This window comes from Bufo bufo, chromosome 1 (genome assembly GCF_905171765.1).
Source record: "Bufo bufo chromosome 1, aBufBuf1.1, whole genome shotgun sequence".
Taxonomy (NCBI): Eukaryota; Metazoa; Chordata; class Amphibia; order Anura; family Bufonidae; genus Bufo; species Bufo bufo.
The window spans coordinates 244,956,748-244,983,841 of NC_053389.1; the positions used below are offsets into that span (position 1 = coordinate 244,956,748).

General features: G+C 44.0%; 1 protein-coding gene across 2 annotated transcripts in view; it reads left to right on the forward strand.

The window, feature by feature from the left end:
• The window catches only part of LARGE1 (LARGE xylosyl- and glucuronyltransferase 1), a 581,369-nt gene that overhangs the window by 475,109 nt on the left and 79,166 nt on the right, over window positions 1–27,094 (forward strand). For both annotated transcript variants that reach the window (XM_040438023.1, XM_040438033.1), the window contains exon 7: window positions 17,899–18,003. In XM_040438023.1, coding sequence (XP_040293957.1) covers window positions 17,899–18,003 — 105 coding nt within the window. The remainder of the gene's footprint in view (window positions 1–17,898; window positions 18,004–27,094) is intronic.

The window sequence follows — 27,094 nt, forward strand, 5'->3', positions numbered from 1 at the left end:
AGATCCCTCCTTTGAGAGCGTTGTCTTCTCTTGCGTAGAAATCCTTGGCCCTCCACGTCAGTGTCTGAGGGGAGATCGGTTTTGATGATAAGATTCTCTCATTTAGCATGTTTTATTTTGTCTGTTTATAAAGCAGACTGATACACAGGAGGTCCAACAGAGACCAGCGCCAGCCTACGGCTCCTCGGGGCAAAATGGAAATCTCAAATCATCACTGTTGGTTTAACAGAGTATAGAAACAGCCTGAAATGTCAACTTTAACCGCGAGCCTGAGCTCGCGCCATGCAGGAGGGTGCGGGGATATGAAGCATCATAAAGGACGGGTTGGCATCTAGGGGCTTAAAATCCATACTTCTCAATCTGAGGGTTTATAATTATAATTGTATCCAGTATAGACAATCCTCTGTGAGCTAAGGCTCTTTTCACACGTTGGCCACGTTCACATCTCCATTGAACGTTTCCAGTAGGCTGTTCCATCAGAAAACAACCTGCTGAAGCCAACTGAATTCGGCTTTGCCGGATACTTTACTTCACCGCCAGATTTTCGTTGACTGTAATGAGGTCCGGCAGTGATCAGGGGACTTTCCGTTATTTTATGCCGAATCATCTCTGACGGAGATGTGAATGCAGCCTTTGTATTTATTGTCCATTCACATTCTTTTTTTTACAGATGCCACGGAGTGGCATATGACACCCATAGGTGCCCTTGTGAAAAAGAAATGTATACCATGTGTGTGTGTGTTGTGGGGGAAAGACTAGCTCCTTCCCTGCCAGAACTTTTATAAGTGGACAGTAACTTTATGTTGTATCTTTTAGAGAAAGGGTTAATGTAGCCTGTTCATGCATTGAAACTGTATTTTATTATAATGTGCATGTTTCTTCCAAAAAGATAGAGCAAGTTCGATCTTTTTGCGGTGCAGAAGCACGGAACGGAACCCCAGAAAGCATGCCGTAGTGTTCCGTCCTTCCGTTCAGCATCTCTGGATTTGTGGACCCATTAAAGTGAATGGGTCCGCATCCGTAATGCGGAATGGCCACAGAACGGTGCCCTCGTATTGCGGATCCGCAAATGCGGTCCGCCATACGGCAACGGGCAGCACACGTTCGTGTGAACGAGCCCTTATGGGAAGTGTCTCGCCAGAGAGCAGTGCAGGGGGTCTCAGCACTAAAGCCAAAGCAGCTGGTCCCGTCTGAATTGCAGCGTACTCGGCAGCCTCAGAAATCCATTAATCTCAGCAAGTGTATGTGGAAAAGCCGCCATCAGCAGCATCTGAACCGTAACACTGTGTTATAAGATCTGTGCCCTCTACTAGTGGAATGAACTGTAACCATTATGCTTTTGAACCTCTGCGGAGTAAAGCCTACTGATGTTTGATTCCTACTGACTGTCTGATGATTACCAATGCTTTTATTGTACCGCAACTATACCTGCTTTCTGGCAAAACACCCCCTACATTTTGGGCGGTGTGGGTACCAACAAAACCACTACCCTCAATCTATGCAGTATGCACTTTTTTGACTGGATGCTTGTGAATGCAGTAAGATAATACGGTGAATACCGCCCAGGAGAAAAGTCTTCAGGCTCTCTGTCAGTATGATAGGGACCCATGGGTCTGTTCACATCTGTGTCGGAGGCTTCATTAGGGGCAGATTCTGTAAAAATGAGAGCGTGCTGCTCTATTGTGTACTGTAAAATGCCAGGGTCCCTGACAGAAACCCAACACCCACCGCCCCGTTATAGAGAATGGGGTGCGTCGGGTGCCAGAACAACAGAAATAAAAATCGGAGATGGTCACATATTATTAGTATGGGTTTTCAGTCTCTGGATGTGATTGAATGTTCCCATTCACTGAAAGCAAGCAGATTGTATCTTTAGTCATATGACAATGCCATTCTGTGGGGAATGGGTGTGCAGTGGTTCTCCCCGCCCGATTACACCACTGACCTATACAGATTTGTGCATATTTGAGGCCATTCCCCAAACATCAACCACCTTCGCTGCATCGGGACCAGACTACATTTCCCTCTGTAAAACAGATCAGATGGTAATAACGTTAGACTCTACAAGGGCACAGGCGCCAGACATTGGCATCTCCGTGCCGGATCACTTAAGGGGTCATCGATTTATGAAATGTCTTTTTTTCAAGGGGTAATAAAGGTTAATATCGTTTGGGGATCATAAAATACTCCGGCTGAGGAGGACACAAGGTGTGAGGTTATAAATCTGGTGGGAAGACGGTGGAGATATGATGTGTCTCATCTGCTCTCCAAGAAAAGATTTATAAAGAAAATGATAAATGGGTGCAGAGAGGGGATCAGCGGCACCAGATTAACCTTTCTCTGACACAATCTAGCAGTGTTCGGTTAGTTATGGACGCACAAAGGACATGCACACAGCTTGTGGAGAGAAGGCCCAGCATTAAGCTGCTTCCCCTATATGCTGCGATGTTGCCAATGCAGCTACCTGCAGTTTCCACTAGAGGGAGCTCACACATACTGACTGCTATAGCTTTCATTGAGTTCAATATAAGCAGGACATATCCACATGCAGTCAGCTCCCCCTAGTGGTGGCTTCAGGCAGCCAGAGTTTTATCATTTATCAAGTCAGGAATAGCACAGCCATAATTATATGTCATGGAATGACTCAACCAGTGGAGGTTTTAGTACATTTGACGGAGCTCTCCATGGTAGGGGGGGTGTGTGATCCATTCTGACTTGTTCTATGAGGTCATAGGAGTACGCCCATACCCCAGGTATGGCCACCTTAAGACGTTAGTAATGCAGCTCAGCTATTATTTACTGTTGTCCCCGGCTTGGCCATGGTATTTACGCCCCCCAAACTCCCTTCATTTGATAAGAGTTTTCAAGGACAGTCACCCGTGAGCTCCTCTGAGTGCAGATTAGCCTGCCATCATCATCGTCCCCTTTTCAAGTGGCTGAAATGTTTAATTAAAGCTTTACATCCATTTTACAGCCCATCAATGACTCATATAACCAGTTACACTCCGCTCTGCTATGAGAGGTGGGGGAAAGCATAATTCACGAGCGGGCTACACTGATCATGAAGGAATCTTACATTTATTTACAGAAGAGTTTTACGCTTACCTAGAAGAGAGCGGACCCTATAGCAAGGACTAAGCAGGGGCTCCATTATGCTGCCAGGCATTGTCACCAAGGTCTTTGTTTGCCCTGCCACCCTCTTACTATGGCTAATTCCTCTCCTGCTTGTTTGTAGGAACCTGTACATAGTTCTCATCATCTAATGGAGATTGGGTCCCATAGCACGTGGCCTGTCTCCATGCTACTCACCCCTTTCCTCCTTGATAGGGTTACCAATAAATATGGCTGCCATTGCCCCTTTCACAAAAGTTATCACCCAGTTTTATTTCATAGCACTATGCAGATTTGTCAGTCAGGGCCTGGGATGAGTAACATACTTAGAGGACGACTCCGTTGTTCCAACCATTCATCTCGCCTCGTCAACTCCCATTATATATTCCACTGTGCACCTCACTCTCATTGGTGTGAATACATCATCAGCTCGGATCGAGTTAGGAGCCCTAATTTATGTAGTGAGGCTCGCCCATAACTGCCCTTTAGTAAATCCACATCATTAACGGTGATAAATGTGCCATTACCAGTAATTACTTAGATTGCAACACTGCCGCAGCCGGGGAGTCTGGGAAATCATAGGCAAATCAGCAAGCATTGACAGGCCTGTCTGTCTAAGGTTGTCATGTTGGTTCCCCAGGCTCAGGGGGTGTTGGTGGGGGAGTGAGCGGGAGGTTGGTAGGCTGGTATGTTCTGAGGTCCTGGGGGTTATTAATTGGAGTTTTTCTAATGGAAAACAAAAAATAAAATGTGTAACAATTATTTATGACATGAAGACGCCCGGAAGGGAAATATTGCACTTTCCATTACCCTGTGCCCCGGGAGCAGCTAGACATGGTGTTGTGGTTCCTTAGCAACCTCACAGCTTGTGGCGTAAGCGTTCTGTTGTCTATATGCAGTTCGTGAAAATCAATTGACAAAATACGAAGCTGATCTTGTAACATTTCATTTAGGCCTCGTGGCGGTTTGCGGACCGCAAAACTGACACGGTCGTTTGCATGAGGTCCTAGCAAGTAGAAAAATTACATCTTCAGTCATTTTGAGTTTTCTAAGAGAATCTACGATTTATACTCGCATTCTTCCCCAGACTGGGTAGTCAGCAAAAGCAAGCATTCAGTATCCAACCACTAGGGGGAGCTCATGTTCACATGCAACTCCCATTGAATTCTATAATAAATAAGAATTCAGTTATGCTCCTCCTAGTGGTGGCTGCAGGTAACCATAACTTTATTATTCTACTCCATGTTTATGCAGGGGATTTGGAGATCAGAACAATGAAGCTCCATTTCTTATAAAGATACATTTTAGGAATAATAGTCATAACATTTTCAACCTGAAGAAGGAAATGGTGTTAAAAGGTAAATATTCACTTTAAAGGCGCTTCTGAAACATCCAACACTTGTAGTAGCCCGTGGAGCTAATATAAAAGGAAGCCGCTTTTCTACCCTTCATCGTCCGCCACCGCTTGTCCGGCTAAAGGCCATTTGGAGCAAACGGCTTCTCATTTGACAGTAAAATCAATGGGTGAAATATTGCAGAATGGCTCAGTGTGGAATACATTACAGGATGATGCTGTGCAGTCAAGTAGGAGCTGATTCCTCCTCAGTCTAGCGATAAGTGGGGGGAAATGCTCGAGGACCACCACTGATAACATCTCCCAATACTTCTCAGTCAATATGAAGGGTTATGTTTACACTTTTCTCTAACTTTTCAATTATTTATACTGTTGTCACAAATCATATCTTAAAGACAGGGGGTAGCATTATAGTAGTTCTTGTAGATAGGGGTAGCATCATAGTAGTTCTTGCATATAGGGGTAGTATTATAGTGGTTCTTGCACATAGGGGTAGTATTATAGTAGTAGGTATATTCTTGTACATAGGGGTAATATTATAGTAGTTATATTCTTGTACATAGGGGTAATATTATAGTAGTTATATTCTTGTACATAGGGGTAATATTATAGTAGTTATAGTCTTGTACATAGGAGTCAGTATTGTAGTAGTTATATTCTTGTACATATGAGTCAGTATTGTAGTAGTTATATTCTTGTACATACTGTAGGAGGCAGTATTATTGTAGTTATATTCTTGTACATAGGGGTAATATTATAGTAGTTATATTCTTGTACATAGGAGGTAGTATTATAGTAGTTATATTCTTGTACATAGGGGTAGTATTATAGTAGTTATATTCTTGTACATAGGAGCAGTATTATAGTATTGTAGTTATATCTTTGAACATAGGAAACAGTATTATGGTAGTTATATTCTTGTACATAGGGGCAGTAGTATGGTAGTTATATACTTGTACATAGGAGTTAGTAGTTATATTATTGTGCATAGGGGTCAGTATTATTTGCAACCAAGTATTAAAAAGTGAAAGTTTGATTTATGATTATTATTCTGTCCAATTACCTTTGCTCCCTTAACAAGTGGGAGGCACATATGCAAACTGTTGTAATTCCTACACCATTCACCTGATTTTGATGTAAATACCCTCAGATTAAGGCCTCATGCACACAGACTTTTTTTTTTGCGGTCCATTGTAACGTGATCCGTGACAGTTTTTTTCGTCCATGGGTCTTCCTTGATTTTTGGAGGATCCACGGACATGAAAAAAAAGTTGTTTTGGTGTCCGCCTGGCCGTGCGGAGCCAAACGGATCCGTCCTGACTTACAATGCAAGTCAATGGGGACGGATCCGTTTGACGTTGACACAATATGGTGCAATTGCAAACGGATCCGTCCCCCATTGACTTTCAATGTAAAGTCAGGAGTCCCTATTATACCATCGGATCAGGGTTTTCTCTATGTTAGAATATACCATCGGATCTGAGTTAGATCGTGAAAATCAGATCCGACAGTATATTCTAACACAGAGGCGTTCCCATAGTGATGGGGACGCTTCAAGTTAGAATATACTGAGAACTGTGTAATAACTGCCCCCTGCTGCCTGGCAGCACCTGATCTCTTACAGGGGGCTGTGTGCCGCACCTGAGGGGTTAATTGTGCGTATCATAGCCCCCTGTAAGAGATCAGGTGCTGCCAGGCAGGAGGGGGCACTCCCACCTCCCTCCCCAGTTTTTAATTCATTGGTGGCCAGTGCGGCCCCCCCTCCCCCCTCCCCTGTATTACAGTACATTCATTGGTGGCCAGTGGGCCCCTCTCCCTCCCCTGTATTACAGTACATTCATTGGTGGCCAGTGGGCCCCCCCTCCCTCCCCTGTATTACAGTACATTCATTGGTGGCCAGTGCGGCCCCCCCTCCCTCCCTCTCCTAATTAAAATCCCCCCCCCCATCATTATTGGCAGCGGAGAGTTCAGATCAGAGTCCCAGTTTAACCGCTGGGACTCCGATCGGTAACCATGGCAACCAGGACGCTACTGCAGTCCTGGTTGCCATGGTTACTTAGCAATTTGTAGAAGCATTATACTTACCTGCGAGCTGCGATGTCTGTGACCGGCCGGGCGCTCCTCCTACTGGTAAGTGAAAGGTCTGTGCGGCGCATTGCTTATAGCACAGACCTGTCACTTACCAGTAGGAGGAGCGCCCGGCCAGTCACAGACATCGCAGCTCGCAGGTAAGTATAATGCTTCTAAAACTTGCTAAGTAACCATGGCAACCAGGACTGCAGTAGCGTCCTGGTTGCCATGGTTACCGATCGGAACTCTCCGCGTGAAAACTCAGCTCTGAAAAAGCTTTTATGTAGACGGATCTGCAGATCCGTCTGTGTGAAAGTAGCCTACGGCCACGGACGCGGATGCCAATCTTGTGTGCATCCATGTTTTTTCACGGACCCATTGACTTGAATGGGTCCGTGAACCGTTGTCCATCAAAAAAATAGGACAGGTCTTATTTTTTTGACGGACAGGAAACACGTATCATGGCCGCGGATGAACAACGGTGCATTTTCCGAGTTTTCAACGGACCCATTGAAAGTCAATGGGTCCGCAGAAAATCACGGAAAACGGAACAATGGCCGCGGATGCACACAACGGTCGCGTGCATGAGGCCTAAAGCTGACAGTCTGCAGTTAAAGCACATCTTGTTCGTTTCATTTCAAATCCATTGTGGTGGTGTATAGAGCCAAAAATGTTAGAAGTGTGTCGATGTCCCAATATTTATGGACCTGACTGTACATGCCTGCTGTAGAAGCCAAATGTTAACAAGTATGCAATGATATAAAAAAAAAAATTACAGTCAATGCAAATGTGTCCACAGCCGTATAATATGTTTGTGAAGATGAATTAGAAAAAAATGTTTTTTGATAGAAAGAGTTAAATAAATTCTTATCTTGCAACATGCAAATAGTAAACTGAGGTTGCTCTACAACTATTTTATTATAGAGACATTTAAAGGCCATGGAGCAGATTATAAAAATGTTTAATAAAAGGTGACAGTGACATTTTAGAAAGACATCTTAAAAATCCATGACAGACCTCACCCTGCAGCAGTTCGCTGGCTGGACATCCATTTGATTCAGGCAATTTTCTTTGGCTTTTCATTCGCTATCACCTTTTTTATTTTTTTTTAAAGAGTTAGTACATCCAATAGGTCCTTTAGTCACCGTCTGTCAAATTGTTACAAATTTTATACTTCCCAACTTTAAAAAAAAAATGTAAAAAGCAATAAGTCAGGATATGCAGCAGCTGTCTCGGAACCAAAGGATAGAGGTCAAAATTTAGGGCTGTCTCACAGGATTCGGGATGTTTGGGAAGCATTAAAATACTTTTTAGTTTCCTTATATGTATTTCTGGATGGCAGCCAATACGGCCATTTTTATACCTACCTCAGGGGCTGAAATCACCCCCTAAAATTCCAAATTTTCCCTGCATCCTAATTAGCAAAAATTAAATAGGCTTTCTGAGCCTTAAATACTGATAACCTATAATCTGAATAGGCCATGTGATTAGCTTTTTGAGAAGGCAGTGGCGCTTGCAGTAGCGCTTCGGCTTTCTTGCAGCTTCCCCTAGGCACATGGCCTAGGCGCAGCTCAGCCCCATAGAAGTGAATAGTGCTGAGTGCGATACCAAGCACAACCGCTATACAATGTATGGCACTGTGCTTGGTGAGCACGGAGAAGGCATCGATGCTCACAGGAGCGCCAGTGCCTTCTCAAACAGCTGATCCGCAGTGGTCCCAGGTGTTGGACCCCACCGGCGGTTAGATACTGATGACCTATCCATATTCCGAACCCAGAAAAGATGTATGATGACCAGTCAGGTGCTTGAGAAATCTGGATGACCATTATTACTTTTGGTGCTTTTAAAGACCTGTCAGCTAGCTTTCTCGCATCCTCAATAAGACATCTGCCTGGTTACACATGGACATATCCTCTGCTTCAATAAGTAGACCTTTGGAAAGTCTGGAAAATGTGGGTGTCAACCCTGACAGGACTCATAGTAGTGGCAAGCTTTTCTGGCTGGCTGAATGAAATATTTGTCTCTGATGCAGAGCACTAGCAGACTTCTTTTCCTTCCACTCAGGGGCCCAGTTTTAGCGGATATTTATGGTGGGCCAAGATTTGTACCAGAAAAGAACAAGCATGGGACCTAAAACAATGCACCATAGAGAGAGTTGAGCAGATAGAATTTCCTGTGACTACTTCCGCACCTCCTTCAGCTACTTGTACTCCAATGGTGGCCACCTAGACAGGATGTCCAGTGGTTGCAGTAATGGAGGTCAACACAGCACAGTTCAAATGAACAGAACTTTATTACGTCTGGGGCAACAAGCGTAATGGTTACAGACAATGACACTCATTGTATAATCTGGCCCCACCTTAGCATGAAGTCTGTGCTGCTGTATCCACACACATGACCAGAGACAGTGGCGTACATAGAGAAGTAAGGGCCCCATAGCAAGGATCAAACCAGGCCCCCCACACAGGACACAAGGGTTTCCGCCTAAACCCCTTTCAATGACTCTTGAGCCATTTTTCCACCGCTTCATTTGCTAGAAGTTGTTCCTTTAAGGCTGGGTTCACACTTGAGCGCATTTTATATGCGCGTTTAACGCGCGTTTTTGTTGCGCGTTTTTATGCGCGTTTTTTGCAATAGTAAACGCGCGTTTGACGCGCGTTTGTATGATTGACTGCAGTGTCCTATGGCCACAAACGCGCGTCAAAACGTCCCAAAGAAGCTCAAGAACTTGTTTGAGTGTAGGGCGTTTTTCAGCGCGTTCAAACGCGCTGTAAAACGCTCAAGTGAGAACCAGGGCCATAGGGAAGCATTGGTTTTCATGTGTTGAGCGTTTTACAGCGCGTTTGAACGCGCTGTAAAACGCTCAAGTGTGAACCCAGCCTTAGAGGGTAGAGTCCTGACCATGTTTTCACCTCCAGTAGAAGAGGGGATAATCCCAACTAAGACCAGGCCCCCTCTTGCCCTGGGCCCCATAGCAGTCGCATGGTCTGCCGCTATGGTAGTTACGCCCATGACCAGAGACCTCACAATGTCCGCCATATACAGTGCAAAACATGGTGTTAACACCATCACGCCAGGCCCTGTCAATCAAAGCGCAGGGGATGCGGCAAATGCAGAGAAATTAGAGCCTCTAGGTGTAACGGCAATGCCCCCATCATTTTTCACAGCAATGCGGTCACATATGAACATGGGAGCAACACAGATGCCAATAGGTCAGCCAGTTTCATAGGTACAAATATGCTGACAGATGCCCTTTAGCATCACATGGCGTAACATAACAGTGCAACACTGTCCATTTAACGTCACTGGTGCACTACCAGTTCAAGTGCACATCAATAAGGGGTCGGTACAGGTCCATTCCAGTGCACTATTGTGCTATGGAGTTACAGTACAATTATCCATTATCAAATTGAGATTGTGAAATTAAAGGGAGTCTGTCATCAAAGGTTCAACTTTTTAACCCTTCCCATAGCTTTCTAGCAGCCTTACATTTAATAAAAACGTTACCTTTATGAGCAATCCTGGACTTATAAAACCGTCAAAAAACAACTTAGTAGCATATGCAAATGAGGGCTCGCAAGTGCCCAGGGGCGGCGTTACCCTCGTAGGTGCCCAGCTAGCTCAGCCTTATCGTCGCTTCCCCCCGCCCATTCTTTCCCTCTGCCCCCCCATCCTTTCCCTCTGACCGCCCATCTACTTACTTCTTGTTTCGCCGAGATCCCGCGCCTGCGCACTCAGTCCATCGGCCGGCGCATGCGCACTGCGATGCCCATTCCTTGTACGGCATCACAGTAATTAATGCTCTTGCGCCGGCTTCGCGCCGTTAGCCGGAGCATGCGCATTAATTACTGTGATGCCGTACAAGGAATTGGCATCGCAGTGCGCATGCGCCGGCTGACGGACTGAGTGCGCAGGCGCAGGATCTCGGCGAAACAAGAAGTAAGTAGATGGGCGGTCAGAGGGAAAGGATGGGCGGGCAGAGGGAAAGAATGGGCGGGGGGAAGCGACGATAAGGCTGAGCTAGCTAGGCACCTACGAGGGTAACACCGCCCCTGGGCACTTGCGAGCCCTCATTTGCATATGCTGCTAAGTTGTTTTTTGCCGGTTTTATAAGTCCAGGATTGCTCATAAAGGTAACGTTTTTATTAACTGTAAGGCTGCTAGAAAGCTATGGGAAGGGTTAAAAAGGTGAAACTTTGATGACAGACTCCCTTTAAGCAGCGGCCACCTCTCTCACTCCCGATCCTGACAGCTCTCCTGATATTGATGTCATTGCTTCATTGTCGTATTGTACATTATCTCTTAGAATGCTCTTACCTGAAAAAAAAAAGAACAAAAACCTGAATCTGGACCATGAAGTTTTTCATGGATAATAGGAAAAAATCTGCAGTAATGGTGTACAATACTCGGCTGTTTTATTATCAATTTAACACATCCGAACAAATTACATAGAGCCGGCGGCTTTTCATATGAAATTATAGATCAGCACCGACGTCCTGTCATTTCAGTGAGTGCTTACGTTTGTGAGCGCATTGTTGTTCATGAGCAATATGCCTATGTAAATGTAGGGGTAACAGCATGTATGCTCAGGTATTTTAACCCTGTGGGTACAGATTTTCATTTACTCCGGCATTGCTTGTATTATCAGTGTAGTGTTGGACAGATATTGAGACACAATGAAGATTTTAAAGGGGTTGTCCGAGATAATTAAAAATCTCAGACAAGCTCTAAAATAGTTTACAATAAAAAAAAAAAAAAAAAAATAGATATGGCACGTGAGCACTGCAGCCAGTCACTGTTCTCAGCGCCAGTTCTTCAGACACTGTTACAAAGAGCAGCGGTGACATGCCAGGATATGGCACAGGATCACTGCAGCCAGTCACTGTTCTCAGCGCCACACTGTTTACACACAGCGGCGGTGACATGCCTGGAGATGGCACGTGATAACTGCAGCCAATCACTGTCCTCAGCGCCAGTTCTTCAGACACTGTTACAAAGAGCAGCGGTGACATGCCAGGATATGGCACAGGATCACTGCAGCCAGTCACTGTTCTCAGCGCCACACTGTTTACACACAGCGGCGGTGACATGCCTGGAGATGGCACGTGATAACTGCAGTCAATCACTGTCCTCAGCGCAGCGGTGACATGCCAGGATATGGTGTAGGATCACTGCAGCCAGTCACTGTTCTCACTGTCTACTGCTGAGGACAGTGATTGGCTGCAGCAGTCACATTCCATTACAGTGCTAGTGATGTGCAGTGCCATGCTGGGCACATGGCCACTGCAGCCAATCACTGGGTATAGCATTTTTTTCTTATCATTTTAAACCATGTTAGGGCTTGTCCAGAGCTTCCCCTCTGCTCCAGTCCTGACCATCTTCTGGTTCTCGGCTGTTCTGGCTCTGTGCAGGGACAGATTTATAAGGAGACGCAGTGCTTCTCAAAGTATGAGCCTCTATATTCTGACACTCAGTAGGGAGGTCCAGCGGTAGCACCTTCGCCAGTTAGCAATCTTTGTGATATGCTTATGGCAGGATTACTTCTTTAAATGTTTTGACTCCACCCATTATAGGATGATTGATATCCTTCTCAAGTCGATCTTAAGCCGAATGCACACGGCCGTGAGCGGTCCATTGTAACACGGCCTGGATTCCTGCTGAGAACAGGAGCGCACAGCGTCATTGGTTGCTATGACGCCGTGCGCTTCATGCCGCCGCTGCACTACAGTAATACACTCATATAGATCATACGAGTGTATTACTGTAGTGCAGCGGCGGCATGAAGCGCACGGCGTCATAGCAACCAATGACGCTGTGCGCTCCTGCTCTCAGCAGGAATCCAGGCCGTGTTACCACGGACCGCTCACGGCCGTGTGCATTCGGCTTTAGACTAGAGATCTAGAGATTCTGGACTGTGGAGGATGTCAATCATTATATAATGGGAGAAACAGCTCTCATAATTGGACTTTGACATATTTCAGCTTCATCCATTTCACTTACCATACACATCACATGGGCTGGCGCTATTTCTAGAAGAAATCAGATATAGCTTCTTTGAGGCAACACCCATTACAGAACAACATCCTTACCAGTCGAAGAACCAAAGGTTAGGCTCTTTGTAACCTGCTAGACTTGGGGCTGTCATTTCCATAATGAGAAAAGCAAAACATGAAAGGAAACCTGTTGCACTGAAAATGCGATGCACTGTGTAGCAGCATGTTACACAGCAGGAGGAGCTGAGCAGATTGATATATAGTTTTATGGAAATAAATTCAATATAATATGATCTATTGTAAATCTGCTCATTCTATGCAAAGGAGTCCGGTCGGTGGTCCTATCAGTGATTGACCACCTTCCCTGTATGCCCAGCAAGCCCTTGAGGAGCTGATGTAGAAGATGGGAGTGGTAGTGGTCCTGATGAGTTGCCTCACAATGTACTCCCACTGGCCATTGCTCCCTGGGGATCGGTGCAGTTAAAGGTGATTTGAATTATCAGGGCAGAAGTAAAAGTATAAAAGTCTCTCTTTACTTAGTGCAAAAGATAACTTGTAGTATATTCAGCAGTAGTTTGTACACAGTGCAATTTCTATCTCCAGATAATGAGTTATAGTGGCTGGATAAGTGGCAATTAATGATCCTCATATATGATATTGTGCTGATAACTCTGTCTTGTACTTTTAGTTAACTGCTGTAAGCCGGCACTTGAAGATTTAGGTGTCCACTGTATAATGAAGGCTTTGAGGTGGCCTGGCCTATTTAGGTGATGGGTGTCTGAACCGTCATCCCTCACCTGCAGCAGGATCTGTTAAGCTGTGGCTTGTTAGTCACTTTGCTGAATAAGCATGCTGTAGCTTCTGAGGTTTCCTGGTATCCTGACTCTCTCTGGAGTAATGTTCTTACAGGAAAATAGAATTTCTTGCCTGTCCGTAAGACCCCAGGAGTAGGAGCAATTGGATGTGCTTCCACACTCCATACAGTCTAGACTATAACTCCTCCTCCTGGCAGGAAACAGGACCAACCCACTCTTACAAAGTGGGGCAGAACATAGTGGTTAACCCTGTCCCTGTCAACCATACCCAATCATGCTGGTGTACTCAGCATAGTATATATAATATAATGTTATCTAAATATATAATGCATATATAACATAACATTGCAGAACATAACATTTGCAAATACCTCCAGGTCTGGGGTACTGCTCATGCTTGCCCAAATGTCACTGATGAGACCACTCACTGGACTCCTAAGCTTAAAAAATTAGTTCTACTGAGTTATACTAAACGTATCCCAATGAAAATAAATCAACTCCTTCCACACTGTAACATGCTGACTGTAGATTGGTAGATTGGATTGATTTTTCAATGTGACAGGTTCCCTTTAAAGTCCAATTTATTTCTGTGAGAATCCAGCTTTGCCCATCATAGAATGATTGACATCCTCTGCAGTCTAGAATCTCTGCTTCAGGGGACAACAGGGCAAGCACAAAAGCACCTCACCCCCATCATACATTTATTATCAATGGCAGCCATTTTGTTTTTTCTGTTTACCAATATGAAAAAGAGTAGAGCTCTCACAGGGGTCACCTATCTTTCCTGCATGACAAACCTGCCCAATCACCGCGTTACTAAGAAGCTTAGGAGTATGGGAAAACTGGGTGAAAACCTCTTTAGGAGCTATATTGGTACCTATATGTTTCTCAGCAGGTGCCCTTTAAGAAGATTATTTCCCCCCATAACATGGAAATGACTATGTGAGATACAGAGTATTATTTCTGGGACATTAATCTCAGGATCTATGGCACTTTCAGTTTAGTTTGTGAACCCCCATGAAGCTGCAGGGCATGACCTAAAATTCCAGCACATCCCTCCCTCTGAAATATAGTCCCGTTCTGGACTTTGTTGAGTCCTTTGATGTACATCACATAAAACAGAAACAATGAGTCAACCTAGTTCCTGTAGGTTGTGTTGCTGCACAGTGTGCTCTCCAGCTATAGTATACCTTAAAAAGAAAATGAAAAATGTAAAAAGCCGCTCATTTTAATGTTGCCAAGAGACTTATAAGAGGAGCGGCTGATATCAGTCACACATATGGATGTAAATCTGTGGAAGTGTCTGTGGAGGTTTTTAGCCCTGGAGAGATGTGGGGGTTAACAAGGTTGTGCCAAGCTTTGAAATGATCCCCTATGTTGTGGATAGGGGTTAACTAACTGATCGGTGTAAGTCTGACCTCAGGGACCCCCACCAATTCCAAGAGAGTCCCATTCCCCCGATCTAATGGAGCGGCAGGTTGAGTGTGTGTCTTGCTGCTACATTCAGTCTTTATGGGACTGCCAGAAATAGCCAAGGGCCTTACTCGGCTGTCTGTACTACAGAAAATGGTCAGGCATACGCCCTGGTGCTCCATCTGATTAGTGGAACAGGACCCCTATTCTCAGGATCGGTGGGGGTACCAGTAGTCGGACCCCCACCATCAGTTACATATCCCCTATACTATAGACAGGGGATAACTTCAAAACTTGGCACAACCCCTTTTAGATCCAGTCCAGGCTCATCTATCCATCCAACCGCTACACTGATGCTACTAGTCTGTGCCAGTCACTTCACTGGTTGCCCATCCACCACAGAATACAGTTCAAACTTCTCACCCTCACCCACAAAGCTCTCCACAGTGCTGCACCTCCATGCATCTCCTCCCTCATCTCCATCTACCACCCTACTCGTGCTCTCCGTTCTGTTAGCGACCTAAGATTAATAACCTCCATAATTCGTACCTCTCACTCCTGTCTTCAAGACTTTTCTCGAGCTGCACCTACTCTCTGGAATACTCTGCACCGGAATACTAGGTCAATTCACAACTTCTCCACCTTCAAACGTGCCTTAAAAATTCATCTTTTCAGACAGGCTTATCAAGCTACCTAAAATGACTTTGCCCAGACTAAACCTTTCCCCCACCAACTCCTCTGGCCTAAACTCGATCCTCTACTAGTCCCAAACCCGAAGCAGATCGGCCGGCACCACTCCTGTCAGTTCAATACTGGCTCAAATCCTACTTATCACAATCAACTACCTTATGTGTCACCCCCCATTCCTCATAGATTGTAAGCTCTTGCGAGCAGGGCCCTGACTCCTAGTGTTTCAGTTGCATATTAGCCAGTTATTTTTGTTTTGTACATGAACCCTATGAATTTGTAAAGCGCTGCGGAATATGGTGGCGCTATATAAATACATTTTATTATTATTATGTGTTTTTTTTCTTCCCAGTACCAGGTGTACATACCACATCTACCATCTGGATATGATAGCAATATTATAACTCTGTTTTCCACAGGGTAATGTGCTGCCGACAAATGCTCTTTTTTATGTCCTACATGTCTGTGTGAAGTGACCTGAAAGGCAAGCAAGTTAAAGGGGTTGTCCGGGAAATTGATATTGATGGCCTATAGAATAGAATAGATCATCAGTATCTGATCAGTGATTGTCCGAATCCCAGCACCGCTGCCGATAGCTGTTAGAAGAGGCCGTGGCACTCCAGTGAGCGCCGTGGCCTCCTCCTAGATCAGTTCATCAGTCACATGGCCTAAATGCAGCTGAGTGCCATTCAAGTAAATGGCCCTGGGCTGCAATACCAAGCACAGCTACTTTACAATGTGTCACCCTATGTTTGGTGAGCTCACAGAAGCATTGCTATACCTTCTAGCAGCTGATCATTAATCACATAATGGAGACCTATCCTGAGGATAGACAATCAATATCAAAATCCCGAACAACCTCTTTAAAAACAGTGTTTTACGTAGACTGTTCAAGCAACAGCGGCACCTAAAGCATACTGCTTGAGGTGTCTTGTTTGAGAGTTGCAACCATCAAGTGTGTTGTGCCTCTTTTTGTATGAAGAACAAAAAGTACACTTTTTTGTGTAAACCAACATGATCTGAAACTGTTTAAAGGGGGGCTACTCAGCCACCGTCTTACGAATGATGACATAGTTTTTGTAAAAATAGCCAGAAATAGCCAAAAATAGCCAGAACATATACAGTATATAAGACATATACTGTAGGTCCATTGAATTAAACAGCATGTGGGAGTGAAAACAAAATAAACCCTGGACAAGGAGACAGAGCAGCGAAGGTTAGAAACAAAGTCAGACAAACAGGACAACATTAAGGTCGACAGGTAGCGGAGATGAGAATAACTCGTCCCAACAATGCTGGGAATTGACGCCACTGAGCAGACTGCAAAGCATTCTGGGTATCATCTCTCCTCGTTAATGTAATGGCCTCGGACAGACAGGACACAGGCAGTGCTTAAGCACAATGAACTTGTTTACCCAGTGGAGAGTGACAGGGAGGAGGCCATTGCTAGCTGCACCAGGCTTCCATGTCACCATTCACTTCAGTCAAGGTAAAGGCATGAGACAGGGGCCTAACTACAGGAGGTGCAGATGTCTCAAGAGCAGCAGGACCCATGTGGAACTGGTACTTTACATGGCTTTTAATAATTAAAGGGAACCTGTCACGTTTAGCACGCAGTCTGATCTGCCAGCATCTTGTTGTAGACCAAGAGGAGCTGAGAAGATTGCAGTTGATGGGGTTGTCCAGCTGAACAATTGAAATAACAAATAGGCCCCTAATGGTATAAAATAAGTCACTCACCATACCGCTCCCACTCCGATCCCTACTTCCTGTTTCCTCTCAACATGCAGGAAATGACCACTCAGTCACCTACCTAACAGCATAATGTCTCCAATGCTGCCCTTCACCTGTGAAGGCCAATGTAGGACACTTACAAAATGGAATGAGGAACATACAGACAAGCAAAGTTATAGGGGCACTGTCTGTGATTGGCAACTTTATGGGGGCACTGAAAGTGTGTGGAAACATGACCACAATGCAAAAATCAGTATTACCCAAGTGCCATGTGACATTTATTATTTTGTCATCTATCAATGTGGGAGAGGGCTTTAGGATGCCATGATCAGACCCCTGCTACCTCGGCATCCCTATGGGGTGTTGTGTTTGGAGGCAATGATTTTCTGGTGTCCTGAATAGTGAAATCTGTCCAGCTCTGCTCTGCTGTTTTACACAACTGGTTGACTTGGCCATTCAGGACCATAGGAAAGCAGAATGACCGTTCCTGTGAGATGTAGAATATCAGCCATATTAGTTGCCCTTCAGCTACCCAGAAATAGCAGGCGAAGAAACAGCTAAACAAACCGCATCACAGAGTATTTTCTATTCAAAGGAGATTCTTTTGGGTTGGAGAGTAAATGCTTTATATCTTTGATATATGCCTTTTTTCTATTGTTATATTTTCTAATTCAGCAGCCTGTGAGCAATAAATCATTTACACATTTTTTCTTTCTTTCAGGACAACAAGTTCTGGGGCTTGTGGAGAATCAGAGTGACTGGTACCTTGGAAATTTATGGAAAAACCACCGACCATGGCCGGCACTAGGCAGAGGATACAACACAGGTACGGCATCTGTAGGGAGATTTTTACTGTACATGCTCTGAGGAGAAAGATGTATTGTACCCCCTATGTATAGCTACTGTAAAATAATAAACTACTGTAAAACTGCCTTTTATTTGCAAGAATATAACTACTATAATACTGCCTTCTATGCACACAAATATAGCTAGTTTAAAACTGCATTCTATGTGCAAGAATATGCAGTAACTACTCTAACTGTCCTCTCTGTACAATAATAAACTATAATACTGCCCCCTATGTACAAGAAAATAACTACTGTAGTACTGCCTTCTATGCACAAGAATATAACTACTGTAATACTATCCCCTACCGTATGTACAAGATTATAATTGCTAGAATACTGCCCCTATGGAGAATACTATAACCACTGTAATACTGCCCATATTTACAAGAATATAACTACTGTAATACTGCCTATTATGTACAAAAATATAACGACCATTATACGGCCTCTTATTTACAAAAATACAACGACTATGATACTGCTACCTATGGACAACACTATAACTCCTATAATACTACTCATATGTACAAAAATATAACTACTATAATATTGCCTCCTACGTACAAGAATATAACTACTATAATATTGCCTCCTACGTACAAGAATATAACTACTATAACACTGCTCCCTTTGTATAAGAATATAACTACCATAATATGCCATTATGTGCAAAAATATAACTATACTACTGCTCCTACGTACAAGAATATAACTACATTATTATAGCCTCCTATGTACAAGAATATAACTACTATAATATTAACCATATGTACAAAAAAATAACTCCTATAATTCTGCCTTATGTAAAAGGTTATATACAGTAACCACTATAATACTGTTTGTATTTCCCCCTATGTACAAGAATATAACTACCATAATACTGCCTCCAATGTAAAGGAATGTAACTACTATAATACTGCCCCTATTTATAAGAATATAACTACTGTAATATTCTCCCTTATGTACATGAATATTACTATTATAATACTGCCTCCTATGTACAAGAATATAACTAATATAATAGTGCACAAAACAAAAATGAAAGCGGCACAGCAGAAAAAAAAAGTAAATGGTGTGCCAGCAGCTATAGAAACAATCCTGTATCCAAAAGTTACATATAAATACTACTACCACTACTAATACTGCCTCCAATGTAAAGGAATATAACTGCTATAATACTGCCTCCTATGTATAAGAATATAACTTCTGTAATAGTCTTCCTTATGTACAAGAATATAACTACTATAATACTGTGCCAAATGTACCAATATAACTACCATAATATAAATACAATAATATTACTGCTATAATCCTGCGCTCTATAGATACCCATTCATATGCTATACTCCTGGGTGCTGATCGCTCGTGTACGGCTCTTTTTCTTGCTTGTATTAGTTAATTACTTATTGACGTCGTCTCCGTTAGACTTTAGCACCGGCCACAAGTGATTTGTCAAGCTGCTAATCTGTCAATGTTGCGTCTAGGAATGTAAGCAGGTAATGTTCCTTTCTGTGTTCTGCAGACAACAAGATGTATTTCTCTCACCTTCACTCTCCAAGTCGGGGAAAGTAAAACTCCTTAATGCAAGGCTTCCTCGGGTAGTTGTGATTCCAAAAAAGATCCCAAAATGATAAAAGTAACACTGGTATTCCTCTTCTTCCTTCTGTAATCTTCTACAGAGCATCCATATTTAACCCTCTACTTCCTCCTACAGTATTAATAAATGTGAAAAGAAAAGCTTCATACTAAAGGGTGGTCTTAGATTATTCCGGTGCTGGACACTAGGCAAGTTGACTCAGTCTCCTTTATAATCCCCCCTCTCAACAGTATTCTGACCAAAGATGGATGACACCAGGAGGAGATGGTTTTAGAATTGAGCTTGGTGTCTTGTATTATCTGAAAGAAGAGTTTTCTAGGTTTTTTTCCTGGTTGTAGTGTCCATTTTACCTCTGAACACAAAATTACTAAAATGTACCTAGTCAGTGGGGTGTACTTGCATGTACAACATTGTGATCACCACAGGAGCCCAGTGGCTGGCTATTTAAAACTTTAGATGTTGTGGCTTAAATGAGGTTTGATAGACTGACAGTCTCCCCCTGTCACGCTCTAGTGTGGAAGGGGAAACCCCACACCGAACATAAGGGGAAAGGAAATAAGGCCTGGAAACTAGGAAAGGAAGATGGAGACCTCCTAGTGAAAACCCTAACCAAAGCCTTGACTGACTACCAGTATTAACCACCTCCGGACCGCCTAACGCAGGATCGCGTTCCGGAGGTGGCAGCCCTGCGCACAGTCACGCATATATGCGTCATCTCGCGATGGCCGAGATTTCCTGTGAACGCGCGCACACAGGCGCGCGCGCTCACAGGAACGGAAGGTAAGAGAGTTGAACTCCAGCCTGCCAGCGGCGATCGTTCGCTGGCAGGCTGGAGATGTGTTTTTTTTAACCCCTAACAGGTATATTAGACGCTGTTTTGATAACAGCGTCTAATATACCTGCTACCTGGTCCTCTGGTGGTCCCCTTTGTTTGGATCGACCACCAGAGGACACAGGTAGCTCAGTAAAGTCCCACCAAGCACCACTACACTACACTACACACCCCCCCCGGTCACTTATTAACCCCTTATTAGCCCCTGATCACCCCTGATCACCCCATATAGACTCCCTGATCACCCCCCTGTCATTGATTACCCCCCTGTCATTGATCAACCCCCTGTAAAGCTCCATAAGACGTCCGCATGATTTTTACGGATCCACTGATAGATGGATCGGATCCGCAAAACGCATCCGGACGTCTGAATGAAGCCTTACAGGGGCATGATCAATGACTGTGGTTATCACCCCATATAGACTCCCTGATCACCCCCCTGTCATTGATTACCCCCCTGTAAAGCTCCATTCAGATGTCCGCATGATTTTTACGGATGCACTGATAGATGGATCGGATCCGCAAAACGCATCCGGACGTCTGAATGAAACCTTACAGGGGCATGATCAATGACTGTGGTTATCACCCCATATAGACTCCCTGATCACCCCCCTGTCATTGATTACACCCCTGTCATTGATCAACCCCCTGTAAAGCTCCATTCAGATGTCCGCATGATTTTTACGGATCCACTGATAGATGGATCGGATCCGCAAAACGCATCCGGACGTCTGAATGAAACCTTACAGGGGCATGATCAATGACTGTGGTTATCACCCCATATAGACTCCCTGATCACCCCCCTGTCATTGATTACCCCCCTGTAAAGCTCCATTCAGATGTCCGCATGATTTTTACGGATGCACTGATAGATGGATCGGATCCGCAAAACGCATCCGGACGTCTGAATGAAGCCTTACAGGGGCATGATCAATGACTGTGGTTATCACCCCATATAGACTCCCTGATCACCCCCCTGTCATTGATTACACCCCTGTCATTGATGAACCCCCTGTAAAGCTCCATTCAGATGTCTGCATGATTTTTACGGATCCACTGATAGATGGATCGGATCCGCAAAACGCATCCGGACGTCTGAATGAAGCCTTACAGGGGCATGATCAATGACTGTGGTTATCACCCCATATAGACTCCCTGATCACCCCCCTGTCATTGATTACCCCCCTGTAAAGCTCCATTCAGATGTCCGCATGATTTTTACGGATGCACTGATAGATGGATCGGATCCGCAAAACGCATCCGGACGTCTGAATGAAACCTTACAGGGGCATGATCAATGACTGTGGTTATCACCCCATATAGACTCCCTGATCACCCCCCTGTCATTGATTACACCCCTGTCATTGATTACCCCCCTGTAAAGCTCCATTCAGACGTCCGCATGATTTTTACGGATCCACTGATAGATGGATCGGATCCGCAAAACGCATCCGGACGTCTGAATGAAGCCTTACAGGGGCGTGATCAATGACTGTGGTTATCACCCCATATAGACTCCCTGATCACCCCCCTGTCATTGATTACCCCCCTGTAAAGCTCCATTCAGATGTCCGCATGATTTTTACGGATGCACTGATAGATGGATCGGATCCGCAAAACGCATCCGGACGTCTGAATGAAGCCTTACAGGGGCATGATCAATGACTGTGGTTGTCACCCCATATAGACTCCCTGATCACCCCCCTGTCATTGATCACCCCCCTGTCATTGATTACCCCCCTGTAAAGCTCCATTCAGATGTCCGCATGATTTTTACGGATGCACTGATAGATGGATCGGATCCGCAAAACGCATACGGACGTTTGAATGAAGCCTTACAGGGGCGTGATCAATGACTGTGGTTATCACCCCATATAGACTCCCTGATCCCCCCCCTGTCATTGATCACCCCCCTGTCATTGATCACCCCCCTGTCATTGATCACCCCCCCTGTCATTGATCACCCCCCCTGTCATTGATCACCCCTCTGTAAGGCTCCATTCAGACATTTTTTGGGCCCAAGTTAGCGGAATTATTATTTTTTTTCTTACAAAGTCTCATATTCCACTAACTTGTGTCAAAAAATAAAATCTCACATGAACTCACCATACCCCTCACGGAATCCAAATGCGTAAATTTTTTTAGACATTTATATTCCAGACTTCTTCTCACGCTTTAGGGCCCCTAGAATACCAGGGCAGTATAAATACCCCACATGTGACCCCATTTCGGAAAGAAGACACCCCCAGGTATTCCGTGAGGGGCATATTGAGTCCATGAAAGATTGAAATTTTTGTCCCAAGTTAGCGGAACGGGAGACTTTGTGAGAAAAAAATTAAAAATATCAATTTCCGCTAACTTGTGCCAAAAAAAAAAAAAATTCTATGAACTCGCCATGCCCCTCATTGAATACCTTGGGGTGTCTTCTTTCCAAAATGGGGTCACATGTGGGGTATTTATACTGCCCTGGCATTCTAGGGGCCCCAAAGCGTGAGAAGAAGTCTGGTATCCAAATGTCTAAAAATGCCCTCCTAAAAGGACTTTGGGCACCTTTGCGCATCTAGGCTGCAAAAAAGTGTCACACATCTGGTATCGCCGTACTCAGGAGAAGTTGGGGAATGTGTTTTGGGGTGTCATTTTACATATACCCATGCTGGGTGAGAGAAATATCTTGGTCAAATGCCAACTTTGTATAAAAAAATGGGAAAAGTTGTCTTTTGCCAAGATATTTCTCTCACCCAGCATGGGTATATGTAAAATGACACCCCAAAACACATTCCCCACCTTCTCATGAGTCCGGGGATACCAGATGTGTGACACTTTTTTGCAGCCTAGGTGGGCAAAGGGGCCCATATTCCAAAGAGCACCTTTAGGATTTCACAGGTCATTTACCTACTTACCACACATTAGGGCCCCTGGAAAATGCCAGGGCAGTATAACTACCCCACAAGTGACCCCATTTTGGAAAGAAGACACCCCAAGGTATTCCGTGAGGGGCATGGCGAGTTCCTAGAAATTTTTATTTTTTGTCACAAGTTAGTGGAAAATGCTGATTTTTTTTTTTTCATACAAAGTCTCATATTCCACTAACTTGTGACAAAAAATAAAAACTTCCATGAACTCACTATGCCCATCAGCGAATACCTTGGGGTCTCTTCTTTCCAAAATGGGGTCACTTGTGGGGTAGTTATACTGCCCTGGCATTCTAGGGGCCCAAATATGTGGTAAGGAGTTTGAAATCAAATTCTGTAAAAAATGACCAGTGAAATCCGAAAGGTGCTCTTTGGAATATGGGCCCCTTTGCCCACCTAGGCTGCAAAAAAGTGTCACACATCTGGTATCTCCGTACTCAGGAGAAGTTTGGGAATGTGTTTTGGGGTGTCATTTTACATATACCCATGCTGGGTGAGAGAAATATCTTGGCAAAAGACAACTTTTCCCATTTTTTTATACAAAGTTGGCATTTGACCAAGATATTTATCTCACCCAGCATGGGTATATGTAAAAAGACACCCCAAAACACATTCCTCAACTTCTCCCGAGTACGGAGATACCAGATGTGTGACACTTTTTTGCAGCCTAGGTGGGCAAAGGGGCCCATATTCCAAAGAGCACCTTTCGGATTTCACAGGTCATTTTTTACAGAATTTGATTTCAAACTCCTTACCACACATTTGGGCCCCTAGAATGCCAGGGCAGTATAACTACCCCACAAGTGACCCCATTTTGGAAAGAAGAGACCCCAAGGTATTCGCTGATGGGCATAGTTAGTTCATGGAAGTTTTTATTTTTTGTCACAAGTTAGTGGAATATGAGACTTTGTATGAAAAAAAAAATAAAAAAAAAATCATCATTTTCCACTAACTTGTGACAAAAAATAAAAAATTCTAGGAACTTGCCATGCCCCTCACGGAATACCTTGGGGTGTCTTCTTTCCAAAATGGGGTCACTTGTGGGGTAGTTATACTGCCCTGGCATTCTAGGGGCCCAAATGTGTGGTAAGGAGTTTGAAATCAAATTCTGTAAAAAATGACCTGTGAAATCCGAAAGGTGCTCTTTGGAATATGGGCCCCTTTGCCCACCTAGGCTGCAAAAAAGTGTCACACATCTGGTATCCCCGTACTCAGGAGAAGGTGGGGAATGTGTTTTGGGGTGTCTTTTTACATATACCCATGCTGGGTGAGATAAATATCTTGGTCAAATGCCAACTTTGTATAAAAAAATGGGAAAAGTTGTCTTTTGCCAAGATATTTCTCTCACCCAGCATGGGTATATATAAAATGACACCCCAAAACACATTCCCCACCTTCTCCTGAGTACGGAGATACCAGATGTGTGACACTTTTTTGCAGCCTAGGTGGGCAAAGGGGCCCATATTACAAAGAGCACCTTTCGGATTTCACAGGTCATTTTTTACAGAATTTGATTTCAAACTCCTTACCACACATTTGGGCCCCTAGAATGCCAGGGCAGTATAACTACCCCACAAGTGACCCCATTTTGGAAAGAAGAGACCCCAAGGTATTCGCTGATGGGCATAGTGAGTTCATAGAACTTTTTATTTTTTGTCACAAGTTAGTGGAATATGAGACTTTGTAAGAAAAGAAAAAAAAAAAAAAATCATCATTTTCCGCTAACTTGTGACAAAAAATAAAAAGTTCTATGAACTCACTATGCCCATCAGCGAATACCTTAGGGTGTGTACTTTCCGAAATGGGGTCATTTGTGGGGTGTTTGTACTGTCTGGCCATTGTAGAACCTCAGGAAACATGACAGGTGCTCAGAAAGTCAGAGCTGCTTCAAAAAGCGGAAATTCACATTTTTGTACCATAGTTTGTAAACGCTATAACTTTTACCCAAACCATTTTTTTTTTACCCAAACATTTTTTTTTTATCAAAGACATGTAGAACAATAAATTTAGAGCAAAATTTATATATGGATCTCGTTTTTTCTGCAAAATTTGACAACTGAAAGTGAAAAATGTCATTTTTTTGCAAAAAAATCTTTAAATTTCGATTAATAACAAAAAAAGTAAAAATGTCAGCAGCAATGAAATACCACCAAATGAAAGCTCTATTAGTGAGAAGAAAAGGAGGTAAAATTCATTTGGGTGGTAAGTTGCATGACCGAGCAATAAACGGTGAAAGTAATGTAGGTCAGAAGTGTAAAAAGTGGCCTGGTCTTTCAGGGTGTTTAAGCACTGGGGGCTGAGGTGGTTAACAGACCCCAGAGGTAGGTGAGTTCATACACAGGAATACCTAAAGTCCTATCTAACCCTAAAGGACCCTGGTACTAATGACAGGAATGAGACAACCTGTTCCTCCAAAAGGAAGGATGAACGGGAGTCTCCCTAAGACCTAATACAAAACGACAAGGAAATGCAACACACAGAAAACCCAAAATACAAAGGGAACGGTAACACTAAACTTCCAAGAAGCTATAGCAGCACCAGGAACTCAGCCGAGATCCAAACACCAGCTATCCTAAGGTCCAACTGAAGCTATAAACCGCACAGCATTGTAAGAGAAACAACTCTAAATAGGGAAAGTTAAATTACCACAATGGCAACACCTGTAAATTAAGGGTATGGCCAGTACCAGAAACAACACAGACGCCTATTGATCCACAAGGTAAACATGTCAATTCAAACGTGTTGCCAGTCTCAAAGATCTCCTGCCACTCACTGTCGCGGGGACTTCTGTATGTCTCGGTACGTCCGTGACATCCCCGCTGCCCCCACCACATGACCATGGGGTGCTGAAAGGTTGCTATAGCAGCCAGGGAGGCTAACATTATCTGTCAGGTATAATATATTGCAATACATATGTTTTGCAGTCCTCTAGTGGAAAAGTACCCTGGTCAAATCTAAAAAAAAAATTGAAAAATAAATAAAATATTTAAAAAGAAAACAAAAAATGTCCCGATTAAAAAATGCCATCTTATGTGAAAAATAAAAAGTACACATAATTTGTATTTCTGCATCCTTAACACCCTGTACTATAGACTAAAAATTGGAATAGAAAGGGGTCCAAAAGTCAAATGTACAGCTTCGACGATGGGAAGTGTGAGCCAGTGACAGGCCTCTCAGCTGCTAGGGGAGATTTATGGCAGGAGTTTCCATGTCTTCCCTGTCAGTCATCAGGTCTGAGGCAGCACCAGGTGCTACAATCAGTCTGGGAGAAGAGCCCAGCCCAGACTGTCAGTCAGGGGAGAGATTCTTTGTGCAACAGAGTCTTGCTGGAGGCTCTGTAAGAGTGGTCTCAGCCGGGCCACGGGGCTAGGTGATAGCCTGAACTTTGGGGGACTCCGTGAGGTCTGGAAAATGACGGTCGCAAGGTCAGAGTCGGCAGAACTGCTAGACCCCATACCCCCAAAGGTACTGGACTGATTTTGTTACAGCCTGGAAGTGAGCTGGACTATTGGCTGGAAAAGCGCTTGTTATTACCGTGTGTGAACGGTGCTATACCTAACAGGTATATTAGACGCTGTTTTGATAACAGCGTCTAATATACCTGCTACCTGGTCCTCTGGTGGTCCCCTTTGCTTGGATCGACCACCAGAGGACACAGGCAGCTCAGTAATAAGTAGCACAAAACACCACTACACTACACCCGCCCCCTGTCACTTATTAACCCCTTA